At 67.4% G+C, this 23,387-nt stretch overlaps 3 protein-coding genes and 1 long non-coding RNA gene across 5 annotated transcripts; 1 reads left to right on the plus strand and 3 right to left on the minus strand.

The window, feature by feature from the left end:
* Nucleotides 1-628: 628 nt before the first annotated feature.
* On the minus strand, nt 629-10,555 carry ATF6B (activating transcription factor 6 beta). The gene is made up of 16 exons (XM_089771613.1): nt 10,398-10,555; nt 9,791-9,867; nt 9,507-9,588; nt 9,086-9,177; nt 8,535-8,676; nt 7,847-8,023; nt 7,467-7,654; nt 6,934-7,119; nt 5,601-5,692; nt 5,115-5,282; nt 4,921-5,028; nt 4,753-4,840; nt 4,480-4,556; nt 4,281-4,392; nt 4,068-4,152; nt 629-1,865 (listed from the first exon to the last, which is right to left on the minus strand). Exons 1-16 carry the CDS (start codon nt 10,480-10,482, stop codon nt 1,612-1,614), a joined length of 2,013 nt encoding a protein of 670 aa, XP_089627739.1. The 5' UTR covers nt 10,483-10,555; the 3' UTR covers nt 629-1,611.
* A 133-nt stretch (nt 10,556-10,688) lies between these two features.
* Nucleotides 10,689-16,207, plus strand: FKBPL (FKBP prolyl isomerase like). Of its 2 annotated transcripts, none has more exons than XM_089771620.1 (2): nt 10,689-10,709; nt 15,206-16,207. In XM_089771620.1, the coding sequence occupies exons 1-2, from the start codon at nt 10,704-10,706 to the stop codon at nt 16,169-16,171; spliced, it is 972 nt and encodes a 323-aa protein (XP_089627746.1). In that variant the 5' UTR covers nt 10,689-10,703; the 3' UTR covers nt 16,172-16,207. The 2 variants fall into 2 exon arrangements, with proteins under 2 accessions (XP_089627746.1, XP_089627747.1); XM_089771621.1 differs by lacking the exon at nt 10,689-10,709 and adding an exon at nt 14,440-14,517 and having other exon boundaries at nt 15,206-16,206.
* Nucleotides 11,545-13,709, minus strand: LOC149522027 (uncharacterized). Its single transcript, XR_016347423.1, has 3 exons — nt 13,569-13,709; nt 13,353-13,442; nt 11,545-11,811 (listed from the first exon to the last, which is right to left on the minus strand). It is a non-coding gene; the product is annotated as an uncharacterized LOC149522027 (long non-coding RNA).
* A 1,804-nt stretch (nt 16,208-18,011) lies between the features above and the next one.
* On the minus strand, nt 18,012-21,922 carry PRRT1 (proline rich transmembrane protein 1). The gene is made up of 3 exons (XM_089771632.1): nt 21,710-21,922; nt 21,261-21,437; nt 18,012-20,884 (listed from the first exon to the last, which is right to left on the minus strand). Exons 1-3 carry the CDS (start codon nt 21,863-21,865, stop codon nt 20,708-20,710), a joined length of 510 nt encoding a protein of 169 aa, XP_089627758.1. The 5' UTR covers nt 21,866-21,922; the 3' UTR covers nt 18,012-20,707.
* Between the last annotated feature and the right edge of the window lie 1,465 nt (nt 21,923-23,387).

A 23,387-nucleotide genomic window follows, 5' to 3' on the forward strand; every position in this document is an offset into this window, starting at 1 on the left:
ATAACCCCCCGTTCTACCGGCCGGCGGGGTCTGTTCTGGCTGCTGCGGGGGTGCAGGGTCGGGGGACCCCGACTCGCCGTCACACCGTCCCCCAGGCCCTACCCCCCGGTGCAGCCCCGCCGGCCCTGTGTCCCCCTTCCCGGGCGGGAGTTGTGCTCCCCTGTGTCCGGCCCTCAGGCCGAATACACTTCTGCAGGGAGTCCTGAACCCCCTGCTCCTCCAGACAGGGCTGCGGTGCCCAGGGAAACCGAGGCACGCCCCCCCGCGTCACCACCGGACAGCAGGAATCCCCCTCAGCACAAAGCAGAGCGAGTGGACACCGTGACTACAACCCCACTGCGTCCGTCTGCCGGTCTCGCCCTCCATGCTGAGCTGGGGGTCGCCTCCCCCACCCCTCCCTGCCCACTGTCCCTGGCTTCCTGCGCCCACAAGAGGGGAGGGTGGTAGCCCCGCCTCCTCCCTGCCCCTCAGGCCCTCCCCCCGCCTGACAGTGCCAGCTATGTGGGCCCCCCAGGCTGCTCCCCGTTGGGGCCCGGGATCCAGCCAGCGCTGGGCGCCCAGCCCCACGGCACCAAGCCCTCTGGGGGGGGCAGCCCTCCCCCCGCCCCCCACAACAGGAGCCGGGGCCTTCGCAGTCACCTCTCCTTTTATTGACAGATGTAAAAAAAAGCCCCCAGGGATGGGCAGGGGCCACAGACAGGGGGGACTTATGGGGGGCGCGCCCCACAGGCAGGGGGCCCCCCACTCATAAATATCCACAGGGGAAGTTAGTGCAGTAGGGCAGGGGCACCCCAATGAGAAGGGGGGGGGACAGGGGCAGGTCTCCCTCCGGGGCGGGGCTAAGTGCTGCCTCGTGGGAGGGGCTATCAAAAGGGGGCAGGGCTAGGCTCATGGGAGAGGCGGGGCCTCTGTGAGTGGCGGGGTTAGTGCTCCGCAGGTGGGAGGGGCTTTCCATAAGGGAGCAGTGTGACTGCAGCTTGGGCGGGGCTGTTACTGATGGGGGCGGGGCTAACCCCATGTGGGTGGAGCTAGCATCAGGGGACAAGGTAAGCCCCAAGTGGGCGTAGCTAGTCCATGGGTGAGCAAGGATCCCCCAGAGGAGCTTGGCTAGCCCCAGGTGGGCGGGGCTCCCCAGAGGGGCAGGGCTAGCCCAGGTGGGCGGGGCTCTCCCAAAGGGGCGTGGTTAGCCCCAGGTGGGCGGGGCTCTCCCAAAGGGGCGTGGCTCTCCCAGAGGGGCGTGGCTAGCCCCAGGTGGGGGGGACTAGCCCCCGGTGGGCGTGGCTCTCCCAGAAGGGCGTGGCTAGCCCCAGGTGGGGGGGACTAGCCCCAGGTGGGCGTGGCTCTCCCAGAGGGGCGTGGCTAGCCCCAGGTGGGGGGGACTAGCCCCCGGTGGGCGTGGCTCTCCCAGGGGGACGTGGCTCTCCCAGGGGGGCGGGACTAGCCCGGTGGGCGTGGCTCTCCCAGAGGGGCGTGGCTCTCCCAGGGGGGGCGGGACTAGCCCCGGTGGGCGTGGCTCTCCCAGAGGGGCGTGGCTAGCCCCAGGTGGGGGGGACTAGCCCCCGGTGGGCGTGGCTCTCCCAGAGGGGCGTGGCTAGCCCCAGGTGGGCGGGGCTAGCCCTGGTCCCGCTCGCTGAGGTAGAAGGTGCGGGGGCGCCGGGCGGAGGGCAGGGAGCGCGGGGGGCGCAGGGGGCTGCGGGCCGGTCGCGCCTGCATGGAGGGCGCCTGGGTGCGGTTGTCGGGCGCCTGGGGGCTGCGCAGGGAGGGCGGCACTGTGGAGCTCTTGATGTGGATCACGCGGGTGTCCATCACCTCGCAGTCGATCTGCATCATCACCTCGAAGCCCCGCGACGTGTTGTACAGGCTCTCTGCGGAGACAGGCGGCTCAGGGTGGGGCTGGTGACCCGGGACCCCTCCCCCGGCACTGGGACGCGGCTGCTCTGGTGTGGGGCGGGCAACCCGGGACCCCTCCCCTGGCACTGGGACGCGGCTGGCTCTGGGGTGGGGCGGGCAACCCGGGATCCCTCCCCCGGCACTGGGACGCGGCTGGCTCTGGGGTGGGGCGGGGCAACCCGGGACCCCTCCCCCGGCACTGGGACGCGGCTGGCTCTGGGGTGGGGCGGGCAACCCGGGATCCCTCCCCCGGCACTGGGACGCGGCTGGCTCTGGGGTGGGGCGGGCAACCCGGGATCCCTCCCCCGGCACTGGGACGCGGCTGGCTCTGGTGTGGGGCGGGCAACCCGGGATCCCTCCCCTGGCACTGGGACGCGGCTGGCTCTGGGGTGGGGCAGGGGGGGGGGCGGGGCGGGCAACCCGGGACCCCTCCCCCGGCACTGGGACGCGGCTGGCTCTGGTGTGGGGCGGGCAACCCGGGATCCCTCCCCCGGCACTGGGACGCGGCTGGCTCTGGTGTGGGGCGGGCAACCCGGGACCCCTCCCCCGGCACTGGGACGCGGCTGGCTCTGGGGTGGGGCTGGCAACCCGGGATCCCTCCCCTGGCACTGGGACGCGGCTGGCTCTGGGGTGGGGCGGGCAACCCGGGACCCCTCCCCCGGCACTGGGACACAGCTGGCTCTGGTGTGGGGCGGGCAACCCGGGATCCCTCCCCCGGCACTGGGACGCGGCTGGCTCTGGGGCAGGGCGGGCAACCCGGGATCCCTCCCCCGGCACTGGGACGCGGCTGGCTCTGGGGTGGGGCGGGCAACCCGGGACCCCTCCCCCGGCACCGGGAGGTGGCTGGCTCTGGGGTGGGGCGGGCAACCCGGGATCCCTCCCCCGGCACTGGGACGCGGCTGGCTCTGGGGCAGGGCGGGCAACCCGGGACCCCTCCCCCGGCACTGGGACGCGGCTGGCTCTGGGGCGGGGCGGGCAACCCGGGATCCCTCCCCCGGCACTGGGACGCGGCTGGCTCTGGGGCGGGGCGGGCAACCCGGGATCCCTCCCCCGGCACCGGGAGGTGGCTGGCTCTGGGGCGGGGCGGGCAACCCGGGATCCCTCCCCCGGCACTGGGACGCGGCTGGCTCTGGGGCAGGGCGGGGCAACCCGGGACCCCTCCCCCGGCACTGGGACGCGGCTGGCTCTGGGGCGGGGCGGGCAACCCGGGATCCCTCCCCCGGCACTGGGACGCGGCTGGCTCTGGGGTGGGGCGGGCAACCCGGGATCCCTCCCCCGGCACTGGGACGCGGCTGGCTCTGGGGTGGGGCGGGCAACCCGGGATCCCTCCCCCGGCACTGGGACGCGGCTGGCTCTGGGGTGGGGCGGGCAACCCGGGATCCCTCCCCCGGCACTGGGACGCGGCTGGCTCTGGGGTGGGGCGGGCAACCCGGGATCCCTCCCCTGGCACTGGGACGCGGCTGGCTCTGGTGTGGGGCAGGTGACCCGGGATCCCTCCCCCGGCACTGGGACGCGGCTGGCTCTGGGGTGGGGCGGGGCAACCCGGGACCCCTCCCCCGGCACTGGGACGCGGCTGGCTCTGGGGTGGGGCGGGCAACCCGGGATCCCTCCCCCGGCACTGGGACGCGGCTGGCTCTGGGGCGGGGCGGGCAACCCGGGACCCCTCCCCCGGCACTGGGACGCGGCTGGCTGTGGGGCGGGGCGGGCAACCCGGGACCCCTCCCCCGGCACTGGGACGCGGCTGGCTCTGGGGTGGGGCAGGTGACCCGGGACCCCTCCCCTGGTACCGGGAGGCGGCTGGCTCTGGGGTGGGGCAGGTGACCCGGGACCCCGGTACTGGGACGTGGCTGGCTCTGGGGTGGGGCAGGTGACCCGGGACCCCGGTACTGGGACGTGGCTGGCTCTGGGGTGGGGCAGGTGACCCGGGACCCCGGTACTGGGACGCGGCTGGCTCTGGGGTGGGGCGGGCAACCCGGGATCCCTCCCCCGGCACTGGGAGGTGGCTGGCTCTGGGGTGGGGCAGGTGACCCGGGACCCCTCCCCTGGTACCGGGAGGCGGCTGGCTCTGGGGTGGGGCAGGTGACCCGGACCCCGGTACTGGGATGTGGCTGGCTCTGGGGTGGGCCACAGGGCAGGGCCGGGCAGTGCCACGTCGAGGGCAGGGACCAGGACCGTACCATTCAGCGCCATGGCCGGCATGACCAGTGACATCTTTGGCCGGGTGGTTTTGTTGTGGCTGATGGCCGGGAGCAGCAGGTGGTCCTGGGGCCAGAGACAGAGCAGAATGAGACAGACACGCAGAGAGCCCCCCCTCCCACTGGGCCACCCCGCCGGCCAGGGGAGGCCCCCGCGGCGCCGGCCCCCTTCCCCCGCCGGCCAGCTCCGCTCACCCTGCGGAAGGACACCACGTAGAAGGTGTCCTCGCGCCGGTCGATGGCGTCCAGGAAGTCGTGCTCCGTGTGCTCGGGCCGCCGGTAGACCTGCAGCTGGCTCGGCGAGTCCCTGCAAACACAGAGCAGTGTCAGGGACCGGGCCTGTCGCCGCGGGGGGGCCGGCCCCTATCTGGGCCCAGGGCGGGGGGCCCCTTACCTCTCCAGGCGCTCGAGGGGGCTGGCCGGGACGTAGCGCGACGGGTTGGGCGCCTTCCTCTGGGGCGACCCCTGGAACTGAGATGGGGGAGAGCGTCAGGGGGGACCCCGCAGGTGCCCGGCCAAGGCGGCCCCAAAGGATTGTGGGTAAAACCACTGAGAATTCTGGGTACGCACTGCGGCCTGGGCAGCTCCCTGCAGTCCAGACATGAATGGGTTTGGCCCCTCCCCTAGTAGGTGGAGCCACCAGGCTTCCCACCCCCTCCGGCCTCACCTGATTGGCCCGCGGCTTGCGGGCCGGCAGCGGCTTCCTGCGGTCGATCTGGTGCCGGCGCACCCAGCCGCTCAGCTCGTCCGCCAGCCTGGGGGAGAGGGGAGGGTTACAGGGGGTTCAGGGGCGGGCCCTGGGGGCGGGGGGAGGAGGCGGGCCGCGGGGACCCACCGGAGCGACTCGGTGCGGTTGAAGTGGCGGCAGTCGGAGGCCAGGAACAGCTTGTCCAGGTCCCGCAGCACCAGGTCCTTCATGCCCGAGAGCGCGGCCGTGAGGTTCCTGGGGGCACAGAGCGGCGTCACCGGGAGCTGTGGGGTGGGGAGGGGGAAGGGGGAGAAGGCAGGCGGTGCACCCCGGGCCCTTACCTGAACCTGGCCTTGCCCACGCCAGCGGAGGCCAGCTCCTCTCGCTGCTGCTCCGGCTCCTCCTTCGGCAGCTCCTGCACACCCAGCAGGTGCCGGCGGCTTGGCCCGGCCCTGGCTCCGGCCCCCTGGCTCGGCAGCACCGTCTGCACCGCCTTCTGCTCGCTGATACTGGGGGCAGGCAGGCAGGCAGGGTCAGACAGGCCAGGCCATACTCAAAGCATGCTGGGATCCCTGCCCACAATCCCCTGCAGGCAGGAGCGCGATGTGGGGGCTACGGGAGCCGCTCCCGGGGCAGGCTGGGACCTGCTACCCACAATCCCCTGCAGGCAGGAGCGCACTGAGGGGGGGGCTAAGGGACCCGCTCCCAGGGCAGGCTGGGACCCGCTACCCACTATCCCCTGCAGGCAGGAGCGCACTGAGGGGGGGCTAAGGGAGCCGCTCCCGGGGCAGGCTGGGACCCGCTACCCACAATCCCCCGGGGCTCACCTGACTGGCCCGAAGTTGAAGGCGATGAAGAGCAGCACGACCATGACGCAAACGACTTTCCGATTCCCAGGGCTGAACTTCAGCTCCTTGTTCTGGAAGGGGGAGGGGGGAAAAAGAGTTTCATAATGGTATAATCCCCCCCCAGTATGAGACTGGCACAATCCAGCCATCCATGAGGGAATGTCCTATCAACTTCTCCACTCCCCCCCAGAATATCCTAATGGTACATCTTAGCTAGAACTTCTCCCCCCATGAATGGTATGTCCCACTGATTCACTGCTCCTATGGCTCTCATAAAGGCACATCCTACCGGAAATATACCCCCCCCCAACACTTCAATGGAACCTCCCAGAAGGAAATAAAATTGTCCTGCTGCCCCCACCATCACAATCATAATGGAATACTCCACTGAAAGTTTGATGCCTCCCTTACCCTAGGAGTACTAATGGAATATCCCAATTGGAAAATGAGCTCCCTCCTTTCATAAGGCACATAATGGTACTTCCCAAAATGTTCTAAATCCTCTTTCCCCCCAGAGATCATAATGGAGTCTTCTAGGAGATACTACTCATAGAATTCCCCAGAAAATAACTTACCCCCCTCACAGAATGAGCCCAATGGAACATCCCAACAGGCAACTTCCCAATCCCTGTCCCTGAGGGACAAGTGCTCCCCTCCCTTTCCAATCACAATGGAATGTCCCACAAGGAGGCAGCATTTTCCTCTTCCCCTCCACATGTAATAGACAATATGAACATTCCCCCTCCCAAAGGGATCATAATGGAACATCCCTCAAGAAAGCATCTACCATGATCACTGAGGAGGGGAAAACAGGGTCTGGGACAAACCATTACGAATCCTACATGGGAAAGGAGGAGGAAACACCATGTTATGGTCCCTACATGGGGGGAGTTCTAATGATTATTAAGCTATACCACTATGACAACCCTATGGGGGGGGAAACAGGCATCATGGGATGTACCATCACGATCACTACATGGAGGGGGCAGCTGACTATTGAGAAGTACCATTCTGATGAGGCAAAGGAAACAGGGTGGCTGCAAGAATGTTCCATGTTGCAATGGGGGAGCACCAGGATATGGAATATACCATTATGAAAATGCATGAGAGGTGCTGCTTGGAGCTAAGACTAGGGAAGAAAAGTGAAAGCTGATTAATAGGACGTACCAATATGTGACCTACAGGGGTCAGATATTTCCTGAGGAGCAATATCATTATGTAACACATCGGGGGCGAGGGGGGGAGGCTGCTGGAATGTACCGGCATCACCCTGGCAGTGCCCAGCCCTCATCTGCCCGCGGGGGGCGCTCACCTCGCCCAGGACACAGTCCAGGCGTCGCCGCAGCAGCAAATTCTCCCGCCGCAGCCGCTCGTTCTCGGCCAGCGCCTCCCGCAGGCGGCCCTCCAGCCCCTGCAGGTACTCCTTCTTCTTCCGGCGCGACTGGCAGGCCGACTCCCGGTTCTTGATCATCCGCTGCTGCCGCTTCAGCACCTTCACCTGCGCGAGCAGACGGAGGAGCCGAGGGGCAGGAGTGAGGGGTGCTGGCAGGGCTGGGGGGCGCAGGGCAGAGAGGGGCTGAGGGTCGCCGGCAGGGCTGGGGGGGCGGGGCAGGAGTGAGGGGCAACGGCAGGGCTGGGGGTCAGGGCGGAGCAGGGCTGAGGGTCGCCGGCAGGGCTGGGGGGGCGGGGCAGGAGTGAGGGGCAATGGCAGGGCTGGGGGGGCCGGGCGGAGCAGGGCTGAGGAACGCCAACAGGGCTGGGGGCGGGGGCAGGAGTGAGGGGCAACAGCAGGGCTGGGGGAGTCAGGGCAGGGGTGAAGGGCATCTGTTGCCCTCCATTACTCACGTCAATCTCTGTGTTGCAGGGGCCGAGCTGGCTCGGAGCCGGGACGATGGTTTTGGTCTCAGGTTTGGGGACGGTGGGGGCGGGCCTGGCCGGGGGCCCCTCCTTCCCCGGGGACTGCACCTTGAGGAGCCCTGAGAGCGGGAGGTGTAGCAGGTCGCTCTGGGAGATGAGGACAGACGATGCTGGGACTGCAGGGAAAGGGGCAGGTTAATGAGTGTCCAACAGGCGCAGCCCCATGTACCCCCCCCAGCTCTGCGTACAAACCAGCCCCCCGCCCGAGCCAGCCGGTCCCTCCTACCCGAGCCAGCCAATAACCCCCCATCCCGCCCCGCCAGCCAGTTCTGCCCTGCTAGGGGGCAGCCTCACCCCGCTCCTGGTACCTGCAAGGGCTGGCTTGAGCGGCTGGGGCTGGGCCCCCGGCATTGGCTGCAGGAGGATGGTGGGGCTGGCGGCGGCCGTGGGCTGCACCGGGACGGTGGCCAGCACCACCGGCTTGGGCTGCAGGGGCGGCTTCCGGCTCCGGAGCGACTCTGCCTTGACGGGTGTCACTGGCTTCCCTGCAAGAGAGATGACGTGCTGCCCCAGCGCCCCTGCTGGCCAGGCCTGGAGTCACCAGAGCCCCTCCCCCGCACGCAGGTTCTGCCCCCTTCCCCCAGCGCCCCTGCTGGCCAGGCCTGGAGTCACCAGAGCCCCTCCCCCGCACGCAGGTTCTGCCCCCTTCCCCCAGCGCCCCTGCTGGCCAGGCCTGGAGTCACCAGAGCCCCTTCCCCGCACGCAGGTTCTGCCCCCTTCCCCCAGCGCCCCTGCTGGCCAGGCCTGGAGTCACCAGAGCCCCTCCCCCGCACGCAGGTTCTGCCCCCTTCCCCCAGCGCCCCTGCTGGCCAGGCCTGGAGTCACCAGAGCCCCTCCCCCGCACGCAGGTTCTGCCCCCTTCCCCCAGCGCCCCTGCTGGCCAGGCCTGGAGTCACCAGAGCCCCTCCCCAACAACCAGGCTCTTCCCCCTCCCAGGACCCCTGCTGGCCAGACCTGGAGTTAGCAGAAGTTCCTCCCATAACCCTCTTTGGTTACCTGGTGCTGCCTGCGTTTCCGGCGCTGGCATCAAGCTGATCTGGACGGTGCTGACTGGGGGGGCCAGGACATCCCCAAACATGCAGGGGGGGGTCGCGGGGTGCTCGGCCTTCACTCCGATCACGGCGTCCGGGCTCGCGACCTGGGTAGAGTCCCGCCCCCCCCCAGCTTTATGAAAATGGGCTTATGAACATGCATGGCTCAGAGATGCCCTGAGCACGCCCAGGCCCCGTAAGCCCAAACCACGGTCGCTCTCACAGACGTGTGGCCGGGCGACGGATTGATTTGGGGCTTGGGGCCTGGTTTCCTGAGTTGCCAGAGCTGAGCTGGTTCAGTGTCGCTCTCCTGGGGGTCTGACACTCCAACTCTGGGCCTTGGCCGGGGAGACCAGAGCTTCTGGCACAGGGCAAGGGGGGGCCCAGAGAGCAGGAAGAGGGGCTCAGTGGTGTGACCAGCACTGCAGGGAACAGTCCTCAAGGGACCCCTGTGACCCAACCCGTGGCAGAGAGTCAGAGCCTGGTGTCTCCCAGGCCCGTGGGGGAGGCACGTACCTGTCTCAGGGGGTCGGGGGTCATGGAGAGGGCAGAGGAGTCTGAGCTGTGGGAGGAAGCAGGGGACACAGGCTCGGACTTCACCTGGAGGTCTGCGTTGGGGAGGGGAGGAGATTAGAAAGTAGTCCCTCAAAGATTCCCCTCAACTCCCTACATCCACCCCCCAGGGCAGCCCCACTGCACACAGACATCCCTCTGCCCTCTTCCCCAGGCAGCCCCACTGCACATAGACAACCCTGCGCCCCCTTCCCTGGGCAACTCCACTGCACACAGATATCCCTCCGCCCCCTATGTCCACCCTCTCCTCCAGGCAGTCCTACTGAACACAGATATCCCTCCACTGCCTATGTCCACCCGTTCCCCAGGCAGCCCCACTGCGCGCAGATATCCCTGCCTCAAGGCTAGGGGAGGGGGTGCTCACCCGAAAAGAGGCTGGTTGGTATCTGGTCCCAGGGTGGCTCTGGGGGGCTGGCGTCCATGCCCAGGTCGAAGCTGTCATCAAACTGCAGGGCAGAAGGCAAATGGGGGTGAAGTGGGCTCAGGGGTGTCTCTCCCCAGGAGCTTCATCCTGGCTCCCTCCCAGTGGAAAGGGGGCCCGGCGCTGAGGGGGAACCGGGCCCCCGTTGCCTGGGGGGATGTGTAGTGGGGGCTGTGGAGCAGGCAGGTCGCTGGGGGCACCCCAGAGGGGTAGGGGCAGGGGCTCACCATAGCATTGGGCTCCAGGCAGGGGAAGAGGGCGGCATGTTCATCCCCATCCTCCAGGCAGTTGTAGAGAGCTGCATCTGGGGGGCCGGGGAGGCAAAAGGCAGGCAGTCAGTCCCTGTCCTCCAGACCCCCCTCCTCCAGGCCCCGCCCCCTCGGACACTCAGCCGCTCCCCCTTCTACAGGCCCCGCCCCCTGGGTGACCCAGCCCCTCCCCCTCCCCTCCAGGCCCCGCCCCCTCGGACACTCAGCCGCTCCCCCTTCTACAGGCCCCTCCCCCTGGGTGACCCAGCCCCTCTCCCTCCCCCAGGCTCCTCCCCTTGGGCAACCAGCCCCTCCCCCTTATACAAGCCCCGCCCACTGCAGCACCCAGCCCCTCCCCCTGCTCCAAGCCCCTCCCCTCGGGTACCCAGCTCCACCCCTTTCTACAGGCCCCTCCCCCTCCAGTAGCCTCTCCCTCTTCCAGGCCCCTCCCCTCGACCACCCAGCCCCGCCCCTTTGGACAGGCCCCGCCCACTACCGCCCCGGCCCCGCCCCTTCCTCCAGCCCCCTCCCCTCGCCCCCCCCCCGCTCCAGGCGCGTCCCCCGCCCCGCGCCAGGCCCCGCCCACCCCAGTCCTCGCTGCCCAGCAGGTTGTCGGCGGCGAAGCGGCCCGCGTCGTGGAGCAGCAGCAGCTCGGGGCCCAGCGCCGCCATCTTCCCCCGCCCCGCCCCCTCCGGCCGCCATGGCAACCGCCCCACCCAATGGCAGCGCGCGCCCCGCCGCGCCCGCCAACCGCCGCGCGGGGGAGGCGGGGCCACGGCGAGATCAGCCAACGGGCACGCGACTTCCGCCTCCGGCCTCGCGCACGGGCGTGGCCAGGGCGGCATGGCGAGAGCGGCGCAGGCGCACCGGGGGCACAGCGCGGCGGGAGCGCATGCGCGTAAGGCGGGACACGCTCACTGCGCGTGCGTTAAGTAGAGGCGGGGGGGCGATACGCAACGTGATGGGAGGATATCAAAGCAGCAGTGACAGAGCGTTCAACATCCGGCCCCCCCCCCCCGCGGCTATGTTCCTACTGCGCGTGCGCCCACGCGCTATGCCTGCCGGGACATGTAGTCCCAGCTCCGCAAAGGGCCGGGGCACCTTACACTTCATGCAACCCCCCCCCTCCCGCCTGCGCCTGCGCAGAGCCGGTGCTTGACGTCACAATCTCTTGTGACGTCATTAGCATATCCTGAAGATTCATCTCACCCCTCCTGTGACATCATTGTCCTCCGCGTATGACATCATTCACCAAGGGCACAAGGGATGATGTCATAAAGCAACATGACCTCATCAGCCCCATCCCCCGCCCCCGCTGCCAGCCAGCCCCTGCCCCATTCAGACCCTGCCCCCCAAGCCAGTCAAACCCGGCCCCTTTCCCCATGCCCCCAGCCAGCCGGGAACCACTCCCCCCCCAGCTGCCAGTCAGCTGGGCCCGGCTCCATCCCCCACCCCTCCCTACCCACCAGGGCCTGCCCCAGCCAGCCGGGCCCCATTCCACACACACCCCACCAGTCAGCTCCCCCCCACACACACCCCTCCTGCTGCCAGGCAGGCCCAGCCCAGCCCTATCCCCCTGCCAGCCAAAACCTGCCTCATCCCCCACCCTCCCAGCCAGTCAGCCCACCCCTGCCCCACTCCCACCCCCTGCAGCCACACCGTGCCCGGTTCCCTCCCCCCAGGGCAGCCGGCTCCCCACTAGCTCCAATCCAGCAATAATCTCACTTGGCTCCTTTCCACAGTGGCCTCCAAACCGTCTTTATTGGGAATTCCTTTGGGGGCAGAGGGGCTGGGGGGGGGCAGTGTCTCGGGTCCATCCGCGTCCCACAACCATGGGAGTTGCCAGATGAGCCGTCATTCAGCCCCCCGTCGGCCCCACCGATAGCCTCAGGGGGGGCGTCCTGGTGCCCCTCGTTGTCCTGGGACCAGGGGAGCCCGCTTCGGGGGGGCAGAGCCCAACGGACAACCCACTGGCTGGGGGGTTACATCTCTCTCGGCACCTATGAAAGGGAAGAAAGAGGGGGTGCCCAGGGAGTTAACTTGGGGTGTTAACAGGCACCCCAAAATCCAAAGTATGTCAGCCTATCCCCTCATTGTCCCTGACATTCTCCCAGTGGGATGTGCCCCTCAATATATTTTGGGGGGCAAAAGTCACAGGCCTGTTGGGTGTGCCAGGAGACCGAACTCTCCTGCAGTTTGGGGTGCATGCAAACAAAACCGGAATCGATCATTTCCAGATTCAGGGGGATTTGAGGAACTGTGATTAATGGCACCTAGCGGGATTGCACAGTGCAAAGAACATGGAGAGGACTTGGGGTGCAAAATTGGCAACCCCGGAGGTCGGGATGCATTTTGGGGTCCAAGAATCAGGGTAAAGAACAATGGGGACCTCAACAAAAATCTGGATGATGTAGGGTAGTTTGAGGGGTCAGCACAAGGGGCTCCCCTAACTTATGGAGAGATTTGGGGGCACAGAATAGAGGCAGACCAAGCCAGTGGGCCCCAGGAAGGCGCTCAAGGATTCTGGGGTACAGATTAAGCTTTAAGGTGCAGGCGAGGGAGAATCTCTCCAAAGGGACGGGAAAAATGAAAGCCCCCAAACAGCTGACAGTTGGAGACAACTAGGAAGATCCTGGGGAAATGCCGGGAGTTTTGGATGTGCAGAACCAGGGAGAATCCCAAAGGGGAGAGTTTGGGGAGGCCAAAACCAGTAGCTTTGGGGGCACATATCAGGGAGATCCCCACAAAATCAGGGAGGGCTTGGGTGACACACTGGTGAAATGTAGGGTGCAGACCAAGGGGAAGGCCGAATTAGGAGCACAGAACAGCTCTATTTTGGGATGCAAAGCAACAGGTCCAAATGCAGAGGTGCAGGAAGGATTGGGGTACAGGTCAGATTTGGGGTGCAGAATGGAGGAACCCCCACCTACCCATGGAGGAATGGAGGGTGATTTGGGTGACTACAGGGGCAGCTGTAGAGTAACTGGAAAGATTAGTTCTGGGCACTAGGGACCCCAAACTTTTCACACTCTCAGTGTGGCCCCATAACGCCCCACCCCCCCATCTCAGTTCAGGGGCAGATTGGGCAGTTTGGGGGACAACCTGTAGGGACAGGGAGAATTTTGAGGTAAACTCTGGGTCCAGCCAGTGGGAGCACTCTCTCTCCTTCGGGGGCGCCTGTCCAAAGGGGTGGCCTGTGGATGGACTACAGGTGAAATGAGGGGTCTTGAAAAGGGGGTACCTATTCGGTCTAGAGGGTGCAGCAGTAGAGGTTCACTTGTAGGGGAAATGGGGGAATTAGGGGTGATTCGGTGAGGGAATTCAGGGTCAGTGGCGGCATAACCCGGGGACCCCAGGAGTTGGGGTGTAGTAATAAGGCAGCAGGGGAGTTTGGGGGTACAGCAGTAGAGCAGCAGCTGCCTGGGACCAGAGGAGGGGGATTTAGGGGTGCAGGCGTCAGGGTCCTTGGAGGGCAGATGGGGAAGCTTCAGGGTGCAGTTCACGGGCTGGGGCCCCCAGCGAGGAAAGGGGGTGCACTTACCTGGGCCCCTGCGCTGCTGCGGGGGCTTGGGCGCCCCCAGCTCGTCCCCCCGGAGAGCGGAGGCGATTTTGCGCCCCACATAGCGGCAGGCTGCGGGGATAGAGACAGAGGAGGCACTGAGGGTGATCTGGGGGGGGGCGAGGCACCCTCTCCTTCCACCCCCCCCCCATCCCCAGTACCTGGCTGGAGCCCCCGTCCCAGCGCCCCCTCACCTACCCCCAATGAGCAGTCAGACCATGCGGCGGCAGCGCCCAGCTGGGCAGTGACGTAGGCGGAATTTAAATAAACCCGGGGGGGGGAGAGCAGGGGGTTCTGGGAAATGTAGTTTTCAGCGCGGACCCTCCCTGCCCCCCCCCGGACGCCTGGGTTCACCCCCCCTTTTCTGCCTCACCTCCCCCCCCGGCCTGGGGATCCAGGGGTGAAATAATCATCCCTGCCCCCCGACTCCCCCAGGCCGCCTGGGTCTGCACCCACCCCCCAGCCTGAGTTGGGGGGGTGATGCCCCCCAATGCCCCCCTTCCCCAGATGTCTGGGTTCCTGCTTCTGAATGAGGGGTACGGTCTCAACTCCCCCAGCCCCATCTTGCCCCGGCCCCTGGGGGGTCCCACTCCTGCTCCCCCCATCCTGCCCAGGGGGGTGCGATCTGCCCCCCCGTATCCCCCATCCAATGCACCCTGAGAACCCCTCTCTGCCCCGCATACCTGCCCTTCCCCATCCTCTCTGCCCCTCCCCTCCACATCCCAGTCAGTCCGCCCCCCTTCCCCTGTGCACCCCTGTGCCCCCCACCTCAGGGTGCCCCCCCAGATCTGCCCTGCCACCACCCAGCTACCCCACTTGGGGTCAGCCCCGGCTGCCATTTATTTCAGCCAACCCTGGTACCAGGGGCAGGGGGGGATTCAGGGGGGCAGCCCCCCAGCTCCCCCCCTTGTGTGCTGCTTGTTAAAGGGGTGACAGAGCCTGGGGTCCCAGCCCCCCTGCCCTTGGGGGATGCTGGGGGGCTCCCCTGGGTCCCTGGCTCTGTGGGGGGGGCAGGCTGGGGCCTAGCCGTGCTGGCCCCGCCCTCAGGAAGTGATGCAAAGACGGGGGGGGGGCAGGGGGAGGCGGGAGTAGCGGGGCCAGAGCAAGGCTGGTTCCCCCCCAGCCTGTACTCCCCCCCCTGCTCGGGGTGAGAGGGGGAGTAGCCAGGGAGGGGGGGATTGGGAGAGACAGACAGACGGACGGAGCCAGGGGGGGAGGGAGAGACAGAGGCGGGCGGGGAGGGACAGACAGACGGAGACAGGATGCCTGGGTGTTCCGGAGGGGAGGGCTGTTCTAGTGAGTGTTGGGGCGGGGGGGCTGGCAGCCAAGATGCCTGGGTTCTCTAGTGGGTGGGGGGCAGCTGTGGGGGGGAGCCGGGGAGCAGGACAGAGGGAGAGGGAGGCATGCACAGCTTGAGCAGGGGAGGAAGCCAGGACCCCGGGTTCTCTGTGGGGGGGCAGGATTCCTGGGTTCTCGGGGGGGGGGTTCTAGTGGGTTATTATGGGGGAGGCTGGGAGCCAGGACCCCTGGTTTCCCGGGGGGGGTCTCTAGTGGGTTATTATGGGGGAGGCTGGGAGCCAGGACCCCTGGTGTCCCGGGGGGGGGGCAGGATTCCTGGGTGCTCGGGGGGGGGGGTTCTAGTGGGTTATTATGGGGAAGGCTGGGAGCCAGGACCTCTGGTTTCCTGGGGGGGGGGTCTCTAGTGGGTTATTATGGGGGGGGCTGGAGCCAGGACTCCTGGGTTCTGTGGGGCAGTTCTGGCGGGGGGGGGGCAGGGCCGGGAGCCAGGACTCCTGGGTTGTTTCTGACCCATTCCCCCGCCCTCTGGTTCACAGGAGCTGTCCCTCTGCGAACCCCCCGGCCCCACCTCTGGGGGGGAGCCGTGCCAGGCCCCCCGGCTTGCCGGCCAGCCAGGGCAGATGGAGGCCGTGGCGCCGGCCAACGGGAAGGCGGAAGCTGCCGGGGCGGCCAGTGAGCGGAGCGCGGGCGGCGCGGAGGACCAGAGAGAGGACTCTGGCGGCGAGGAGCGGCCCTGGGTGTCGCCGGACGGAGCCTTCAGCAAGCGGGTCCTGCAGGCGGGCGCGGGGCTGGACAAGCCGACGCCGGGCGCCCAGTGCCAGGTCTTCCTGACGACCCCGCCGGGGGCGGCCCTGGGCTACCCCGCCAACCGCTGGGCCCCGCTGGAGCTGGGCGAGGGCGACGGGCCCTGGGACGGCCTGGTGGACGCCTGCCTGGAGACCATGCTGCCGGGGGAACGGGCCGAGCTGCGGGCGCCGGGGGGCCCCGTCCTGGGCGTGCACCTGGCCTCCTTCGCCCCGGTCCCGGAGGCCTGGCAGCTGAGCCCGGCCGAGAAGTGGGCGCTGGCCGGGCGGCACAAGGAGCGCGGCTCGGAGCGGTACCGGGCCGGCGAGGTGGCGGCGGCCGCCCGGCGCTACGCCCAGGCCCTGCGGCTGGCCATCGCCGCCGGCCCGGCCCCACCAGACCCGGAGCAGGCCCGGCTGCGGGCCAACCTGCACGCCAACCTGGCCGCCTGCCAGCTGCGCCTGGGCCAGCCGGCCCACGCCGCCCAGAACTGCAGCAAGGCGCTGGCACTGCAGCCCGCCCACGCCAAGGCCCGCTACCGCCGCGGCCTGGCGGGCGCCGCCATGAACGACCTGGAGGGGGCGGCCGCGGATTTCCGGGCGGTGCTGGCGGCCGAGCCGGGCAACACCGCCGCCCGCAGGGAGCTGGAGAAGGTGGCACAGCGGGCGCGGGAACGGGACGCCCGCCTGGCCCGCGCCATGAACAAGCTCTTTGCTTGAGAGCCGTGGCAGCGGGGGGGAGAGGGGATTGGTGGGGGGGGCCTGGCGAGGGGCGGGGCCTGTGGGGGAGGGGCCTGGCGAGGGGCGGGGCCTGTGGGGGTGGGGCCTGGCGAGGGGCGGGGCCCGTGGGAGAGTAAATAACGTTAATTTGCTCGAGGCCGAATAAAGAGAATTTGCTCGAGGCCGAATAAAGTGAATTTGCTCGAGGCCGAATGGTCGTGTTGTGAAGTCGAGAAGAGCGTTCCGTGGTGGGCGGGTCAGAGGTCGGGTTCCAGCTGCTCCCATTGTTCCGGGGCTGTGATTGGCTGGCAGCGTTCAAAAGCCACACCCGCTGGGTTAGGGTCAGAGGTCACACACGGCAGCACAAGACAGGTCCGTAGCGTAAACGTAGCTGAGGTCAAAGGTCATTGGCCAGGCCAAGCCCCATACGTGAGGGTCAAAGATCACGTGGGAACGGATGTCAAGGAAGGCGGGGCACACAGGGTCAAAGGTCACAGGAAATGGGCAACCCTCTGACCAAATAGGATCGAAGAGCAGGCACAGGCACTGTCCCCTGGCTGGGTCAGAGGTCAGAGGTCACAGAGGGAGGCTGGCAGGGGTTCAGGCTCCCCAAGGAGCCCCCGAACTCTGGTCTGCTACTGGGGTGTGTCCCAGGGTGGGGAGGGCGGAGCCTTGTGGGACCAGGGGGACATGATCCCGAGAAATGTTCCCATCGAGGTGCGGAATAATGCTGTGCCGTGCACCGAGGTGCGTGCGGCTGCACCACCCGTAGCACCTGTTGCCGCCTGGGGGTGCCCTGCTCGTCCGTGGGGCAGCACGAGTCTCCCCGGGGCGGCCGCCCGAGCCCAGCTCCAGGGAGCCCAGTGCAGGGGGAGGGGCTGCCCCAAACCCACCCCCACGTGCACCCTGGAGACCCTCCCCAACCCCTGGACCAGTCGGGCATCACGGAGCGCCCCTCACTCCTGCCCCCCAGCCCTGCCCCTCCAGCCCTGCCAGTGCCCCTCACTCCCACCCCCCAGCCCTGCCCCTCCAGGCCTGCCAGTGCCCCTCACTCCCACCCCCCAGCCTCTGCCCCCCAGCCCTGCCAGGGCCCCTCACTCCCACCCCCTATCCTCTGCCCCTCCAGCCCTGCCAGTGCCCCTCACTCCCACCCCCCAGCCTCTGCCCCCCAGCCCTGCCAGGGCCCCTCACTCCCACCCCCCATCCTCTGCCCCCCAGCCCTGCCAGGGCCCCTCACTCCCGCCCCCCAGCCCCTGCCCCTCCAGCCCTGCCTGTGCCCCTCACTCCTGCCCCCCAGCCCCTGCCTCCCCCAGCCCTGCCGGCCCCCCTCACTCCCACCCCCAGCCCCTGCCTCCCCCAGCCCTGCCGGCCCCCCTCACTCCCGCCCCCCAGCCCTGCCGGCCCCCCTCACTCCCGCCCCCCAGCTCTGCCCCACCAGCCCTGCCGGTGCCCCTCACTCCCAACCCCCCATCCCTACCCCTCACTCCTGCCTCGCAGCCCCTGCCCCCCAGCTCTGCCAGTGCCCCTCATTCGCACCCCCCAGCCTCTGCCCCCCAGCCCTGCTGGTGCCGCTCATTCCCACCCCCCCAACCCCCGCTGGCTGGTTGATGTCACCCACACTTGTTCCTTCTGCGTGGCAGGTCCCCTCCCCCCAGCTGACTCCCCCTCCCCGGCCCTACACGCCCGCAGCCACCACATGGTCCCTCCATCCTTTCGTAACCAGGCAACTGTCACCATAGCTACCTGCAAGCTGCAGGATGCTGGGGGCGGATGGGGAGGCTGCAGAGACAGGGACTGGGGGGGCAGGGGACAGCGGGAGGAGCCGGGACGGGGGGCAGTTGTGGAGGACGGGGGCTGGGGGCAGGCTGAGGAGGGTGGCAGCGGGAGATGGTGGCAGACGGCTCCTTGCAGGGCGTGGGGGAGCCATGGGGTGTGTGAATGGGGCTGGGAGAGGGGTAGTGGGGCAGGAGGGGAGATGGGGTGGGGGTGGTCACAGGGAGGCGGTGCTAAGGGCTATATGGTTTCCTCCTCACGGCCCCCCCACCCCAGATCCCTTCCCCAGCCTGCCCTGGGGCAGCCTCCCTCAATGGGGGTCACACCCGAAATCCCCATCCCCATGCAGGTATTGGGGCAGAGCCTCGGGAAACTGAGGCACACTCCCAGAGTTACCCTGGGAGAGTAGAAATCACACGCAACAGCACAAGGGGAATAAATCCCCCAAATCCCCACTCCTGTTGCCCCCAGCCAGGACCCCCCTGGCCAGAGCCGCCTGGCGCCCATCGGAGGGGACAGGCCCCACGCCCACGGGGCCCGGGCCAGGCCGAGGAAGGACTCCCAAGTCGTTATCAACAGAGATTTATTACCAGCTCACTTGCAAACAGGACTGTTGGCACGTCTGGCGGGGGGGGGGTTACACGGGGCCCAGGGCCGTTTGGGGGGGCTACAAGGAACCATGCAACACTGCCCCCCTCCCCACAGCCCAGCCGGCGCCCCTCGCTGCCCCTGTGCGGTCCCCGCAGGAGAGCCCCAGATGTCGGGGGGCCGTCTCTGCAGGGGGGTGATTGCGGGAGTCCACTCACGGACAGCCTCTCCCCCACCCAGCCCCCCGCCTCCAAGCACCCTGAGCCCAGAGCATCATGCTCTCCCGTCCCTGCCCCCCACTGCTCCCTATGCTAAGACCCCCGAGGTGGAGGGTGTCTCAGAGCGGCCGCCCCAGACAATGGGAATGGAGAAGGTACTGGGGTCCTAGATTTGGAGGTTCGTGCTGGGGTTACCCCTTAGCAAAAGGGGGTGATTCCATGAGATATATTGGGGGTCAGGCCCTGCCCCAAAGGGAGCAAAATGGTTATGGGGAGGGGCTAAAAGGGGGAGGAGCTGCAGGCTAACAAAAGAAGGCAGAGCCAATTGGGGAGAAAGTGGAGGTTTGGGCAGCAATGGAGGCATGGAGATATTGGGGGGCTGAGGGGCGGAGCCTGAGAGGGAGAGGCGTGGTCTGATGGAGGAGCAGGCGAGGCCAATCATCAGGGACCTATGTAGGGTGAGAAAGGGGGCGTGGCCTAAAACAAGGGGTGTGGCCTGAGCCACAGGGGCGTGGCCTAATTGTGTGGGTGCTGAGTTAGACCCAGAATTGGGGGGGGGGGAAATAAGGTGGTTGCAAAGCATCATGGATCGCGTTGCAAAGGAGGATGTGGCCAAAGGGGCGGGGCTGAGGCCAGGGGGAGGAGCTTGTTCTTAGGGGCCAGAGGGGATTCTGGGAATTTCTCATTTAGGGGTGGGGCTGCTGAGAGGGCGAAACCAAACAGGCCAATGGGGGGGGGGGAAGGGTGACAGTGGCAAAGCATTATGGGATGGGTCGTGCTGGGCAAGGGGGGTGTTTTCATGGTTACCAGGATGACCAGAGGGTGGGGCCAGAAGCATGATGGCGGGGGAGGAGGGAAGGGGGCTGCAAAGGATTCTGGGTACGGTTGGTGAGAGGGCTGGCTGCAAAGCATCATGGGAATCCTGTGGGGGTTAGTGAGTCTGGCGGGTGGGTATTAATTTGCACAAGATTGGCTCACTGGTGGGGCCTAGTTATCAGGCAGTGGGCGGGGCTAGGGGTCCCAGTGGTTGCCATGGTGCTGACTGGCAGGCAGTGGGTGGGGCTAGGGGTCCCAGTGGTTGCCATGGTGCTGACTGGCAGGCAGTGGGCGGGGCCCCGTGGCTGCCGTGGCACTGATGGGCAGGCGGTGGGCGGGGCTGGGGTTCCCAGTCGTTGTGGTGCTGACGGGCAGAGGGTGGGTGAGGCAGGTGGTGGGCAGGGCCGGCGGTGGGCGAGGCTTGGCCCCAGTGGCTACCATGGTGCTGACAGGCAGGTGGTGGGCGGGGCTAGGGGTCCCAGTCGTTGTCGTGGTGCTGGCAGGCAGGCAGTAGGCGGGGCCAGCGGCTAGGGCCCCGTGGCTGCCGTGGCACTGGTGGGCGGGGCTAGGGGTCCCAGTCGTTGTCGTGGTGCTGGCAGGCAGGCAGTAGGCGGGGCCAGCGGCTAGGGCCCCGTGGCTGCCGTGGCGCTGGTGGGCGGGGCTAGGGGTCCCAGTCGTTGTCGTGGTGCTGGCAGGCAGGCAGTAGGCGGGGCCAGCGGCTAGGGCCCCGTGGCTGCCGTGGCGCTGGTGGGCGGGGCTAGGGGTCCCAGTCGTTGTCGTGGTGCTGGCAGGCAGGCAGTAGGCGGGGCCAGCGGCTAGGGCCCCGTGGCTGCCGTGGCGCTGGTGGGCGGGGCTAGGGGTCCCAGTCGTTGTCGTGGTGCTTGCAGGCAGGCAGTAGGCGGGGCCAGCGGCTAGGGCCCCGTGGCTGCCGTGGCGCTGGTGGGCGGGGCTAGGGGTCCCAGTCGTTGTCATGGTGCTGGCGGGCAGGCAGTAGGCGGGGCCAGCGGCTAGGGCCCCGTGGCTGCTGTGGCGCTGGTGGGCGGGGCTAGGGGTCCCAGTCGTTGTCGTGGTGCTGGCGGGCAGGCAGTAGGCGGGGCCAGCGGCTAGGGCCCCGTGGCTGCCGTGGCGCTGGTGGGCGGGGCTAGGGGTCCCAGTCGTTGTCGTGGTGCTGGGCGGCGATGATGATGACCACGGTGAGGATGGTGCACAGCACCATGGCGGCGATGCCCACGGCCAGGCTGATGAAGGAGAAGTTGCGGGCCTCGCGGGACGCGATCTCGGCCGACACGATGTCGCCCCGCGCCACGGCCGTCCGCACCTGCGCAGGGACACGGCGTCAGGCGGGCTGCGGTGGGGAGAGCCAGGGGGTCCGTCCCCCACTGTCCCCCCATCCCTTCCCCGTTCCCCGCTCTGCCCCCTAGGCCCTGCCCACCCCATGACCCCGCCCAGACACTGAGTCTCTGCCCCTGTGGCTCCACCCTGCCACTAAGGCTCCGCCTCTTGGCTCCGCCCTGCCCCTATGGCTCCACCCCTTGGCTCCATTGGGCTCCTTTAGCCCCGCCCTGCCTTTGAGGCCCCTCCCCATGGCTCCGCCCTCCCATGGAGGCTCCACCCTATTGCTGGGGCCCCGTCAACCATGGCTCCACCCTGCCTGCGTGGCCCCGCCCTGCCCCCGAGGCCCCGCCCCCGCTGACCTGCACGGCCTTGATGATGGCGATGATGCCGGTGGGCCAGAAGCAGCAGATGGTGGTGAGCACGGCGATGGGCAGGTAGTCGTGGGGCGGCCGGCGCGGCTCCAGGATGGCGATGCCTGGCGGCATCGGGGGAGGGGGCACCCCCGGCGGCGGGGGAGGGTTGGCGGGGGGGTATGGCTGGGGGGGGAAAGAGAGTTAGATGGGGGTGAAGCCCTGACCCCCAGAATAGGGAAGCCCCACCCCCAGCAGTGGAGAAGCCCCGCCCCCGGGAAGCCCCGCCCCCAGCAATGGGTAAGCTCCGCCCTAGAGAAGCCCCACCCCTGGCAGTGAGGAAGCCCCACCCCTGGCAGTGGAAAAGCCCCGCCCCTAACAGTGAGGAAGCCCCGCCCCTAACAGTGAGGAAGCCCCGCCCCCAGCAGTGAGGAAGCCCCGCCCCGGTCCCCACTCACCGTGCCTACAGGGTAGACGGGCACGTAGGCCGTGCAGGGCTGCAGCTGCACGGGGTAGCCGGGGTGCATGTACCCCCCGATGGGCAGGGTCCCCATGGGCGCGTGCGTCTGCACCACATACCCCTGGGGGGTGCCGTTGAAGTGGGTCTCCTGCATGTAGGGGTCGGGGGGCAGGCGCGGCAAGGTGGCTGAGTGGTGGTGGGGGGGCCGGGGCAGGGTGGCTGAGGTGGGGGGTGGGCGGGGCAGGGTGGCGGCCCCCCCGAGGCGGGGCAGGGTGGCAGTGCCAGAGTGGGGGGGCAGATGCGGGGGGTCACTGTAGCCCGGGATGTGGGGGGCATTGCTGGGGGCGTCCGGTGGGGGGGGAGGGGGCTGCAGCGGGGCATTGTAGGGTGGGGGGGAGGTGTGGGGGCCGGAGTCTGGTAAGCCTGGAAAAGAAAAGGGCAGGGTTGGTGACACCCCCAAATACAGACAGCACCCCGATATACAGCCAGTGCCCCCATCTGCACGGCACCCCCCATCCCACAGAGAACCCCCTGACTGTGGAAAGGGGGGGCCCCAGTTCCAGGGGGCTCTCTCCCCTGCGCACCGAACTGGCACCACTCTCGTTTTTTAGGTCACCTTCCCGGTTCATTCGGTCTATTTATAGAGCGGGAGAGAGGAGACAGGGAGCCCGGGGCCTGGGGGGAGGAAGCAGAGCGCGATGGAGAGAAACAGGACGTGTGCGGCCCAGAGGTGGGTGGATAGAAGGGGCGTGCAGGGGGGTGCTTCTCCATCCTGCCCCATGCCCCCCCCCCCCACTCTCCCAGCCCTGGGCTCCCCAGTGGGCCTCCCCCATCCCCGGTTAATAACACATGGTTCAGCACAAGCAGGCGTCCCGATGGGGCCCCGTTCCCACCGCTGATGCACACAGATGGCCGTGTGGGTCTGTGGGCCTGGGCAACCCAGCCTACTCCCCTGGTGGCCTCACACTGCCTGGGCTGACGGGGCCTTGGTCACGTCGGTACAAGCCAGCACGACCTGAGACAGAAAGCGTTTCAGTCCGTATACTTGGTGCCTGAAAAGGGCCAGTTTCGCAAAGCTGGAGGCAGTTGGGTGCCACAACCAGTTGGCAGGAAGAATTTGATCAGGAAACGTGCAAATGCTCGTTAGGGATTGATGGCACGATAGAGAAAGGAAGTTGCATGCGTTTCACAACCAATCTGGCTTAAGGGGGAAGTGTAGGCAGCTGTAAAAAACAAAACTCAACACCTGCAAAAGAGACGGAAGTGCAGAGCAGTGAATATAAATCAGAAACTTGGAATTGTAGGGGAACGATAAGGGAAGCAAAAGGATGCCAGGCACAACTATACAGCTGTGGCATGAAGGCCAATAAGGAGCATTTTAAATATATGTGCAATAAAACAAGAATCCCAACAATGCTATTTGTCCATGCCTAGGTAGAATCCACAGAATTATCCATAATAACGAATATCCAATCAATGTTTCTGTTCTCTGTCTGGCAAAAACATCACATCAGAGGAGGAATCATTTTCTAGTCCACTAGTTTGCCGGAAGATATTAAACAGCAGCTGTGGGTTGAATTTCTCTTGTCCAGCACCCGGAGCGGCGCCCGACCAGAGAATTTGCCGGACCACAGGTCAATGTTGTCTAGCAGCATGACCAACGCTGCCACAGCTTA

Source organism: Pelodiscus sinensis, chromosome 19 (assembly GCF_052426305.1).
Source record: "Pelodiscus sinensis isolate ZL-2025 chromosome 19, ASM5242630v1, whole genome shotgun sequence".
In the NCBI taxonomy this organism is placed as follows: domain Eukaryota; kingdom Metazoa; phylum Chordata; order Testudines; family Trionychidae; genus Pelodiscus; species Pelodiscus sinensis.

Excerpts from the sequence above, each read along its gene's own strand:
- ATF6B (XM_089771613.1), bottom strand. The coding sequence starts at position 10,482 with ATGGCGGCGCTGGGCCCCGAGCTGCTGCTGCTCCACGACGCGGGCCGC. Across the intron at positions 8,024-8,534 it reads GGAAACGCAGGCAGCACCAG|GGAAGCCAGTGACACCCGTC; the intron begins GTAACCAAAGAG and ends TCTCTCTTGCAG. Across the intron at positions 5,693-6,933 it reads TGGACTGTGTCCTGGGCGAG|AACAAGGAGCTGAAGTTCAG; the intron begins GTGAGCGCCCCC and ends TCCCCCTTCCAG.
- PRRT1 (XM_089771632.1), bottom strand. The coding sequence starts at position 21,865 with ATGCAGGAGACCCACTTCAACGGCACCCCCCAGGGGTATGTGGTGCAG. Across the intron at positions 21,438-21,709 it reads CCGTCTACCCTGTAGGCACG|CCATACCCCCCCGCCAACCC; the intron begins GTGAGTGGGGAC and ends TTCCCCCCCCAG. Across the intron at positions 20,885-21,260 it reads CCATCATCAAGGCCGTGCAG|GTGCGGACGGCCGTGGCGCG; the intron begins GTCAGCGGGGGC and ends GTCCCTGCGCAG.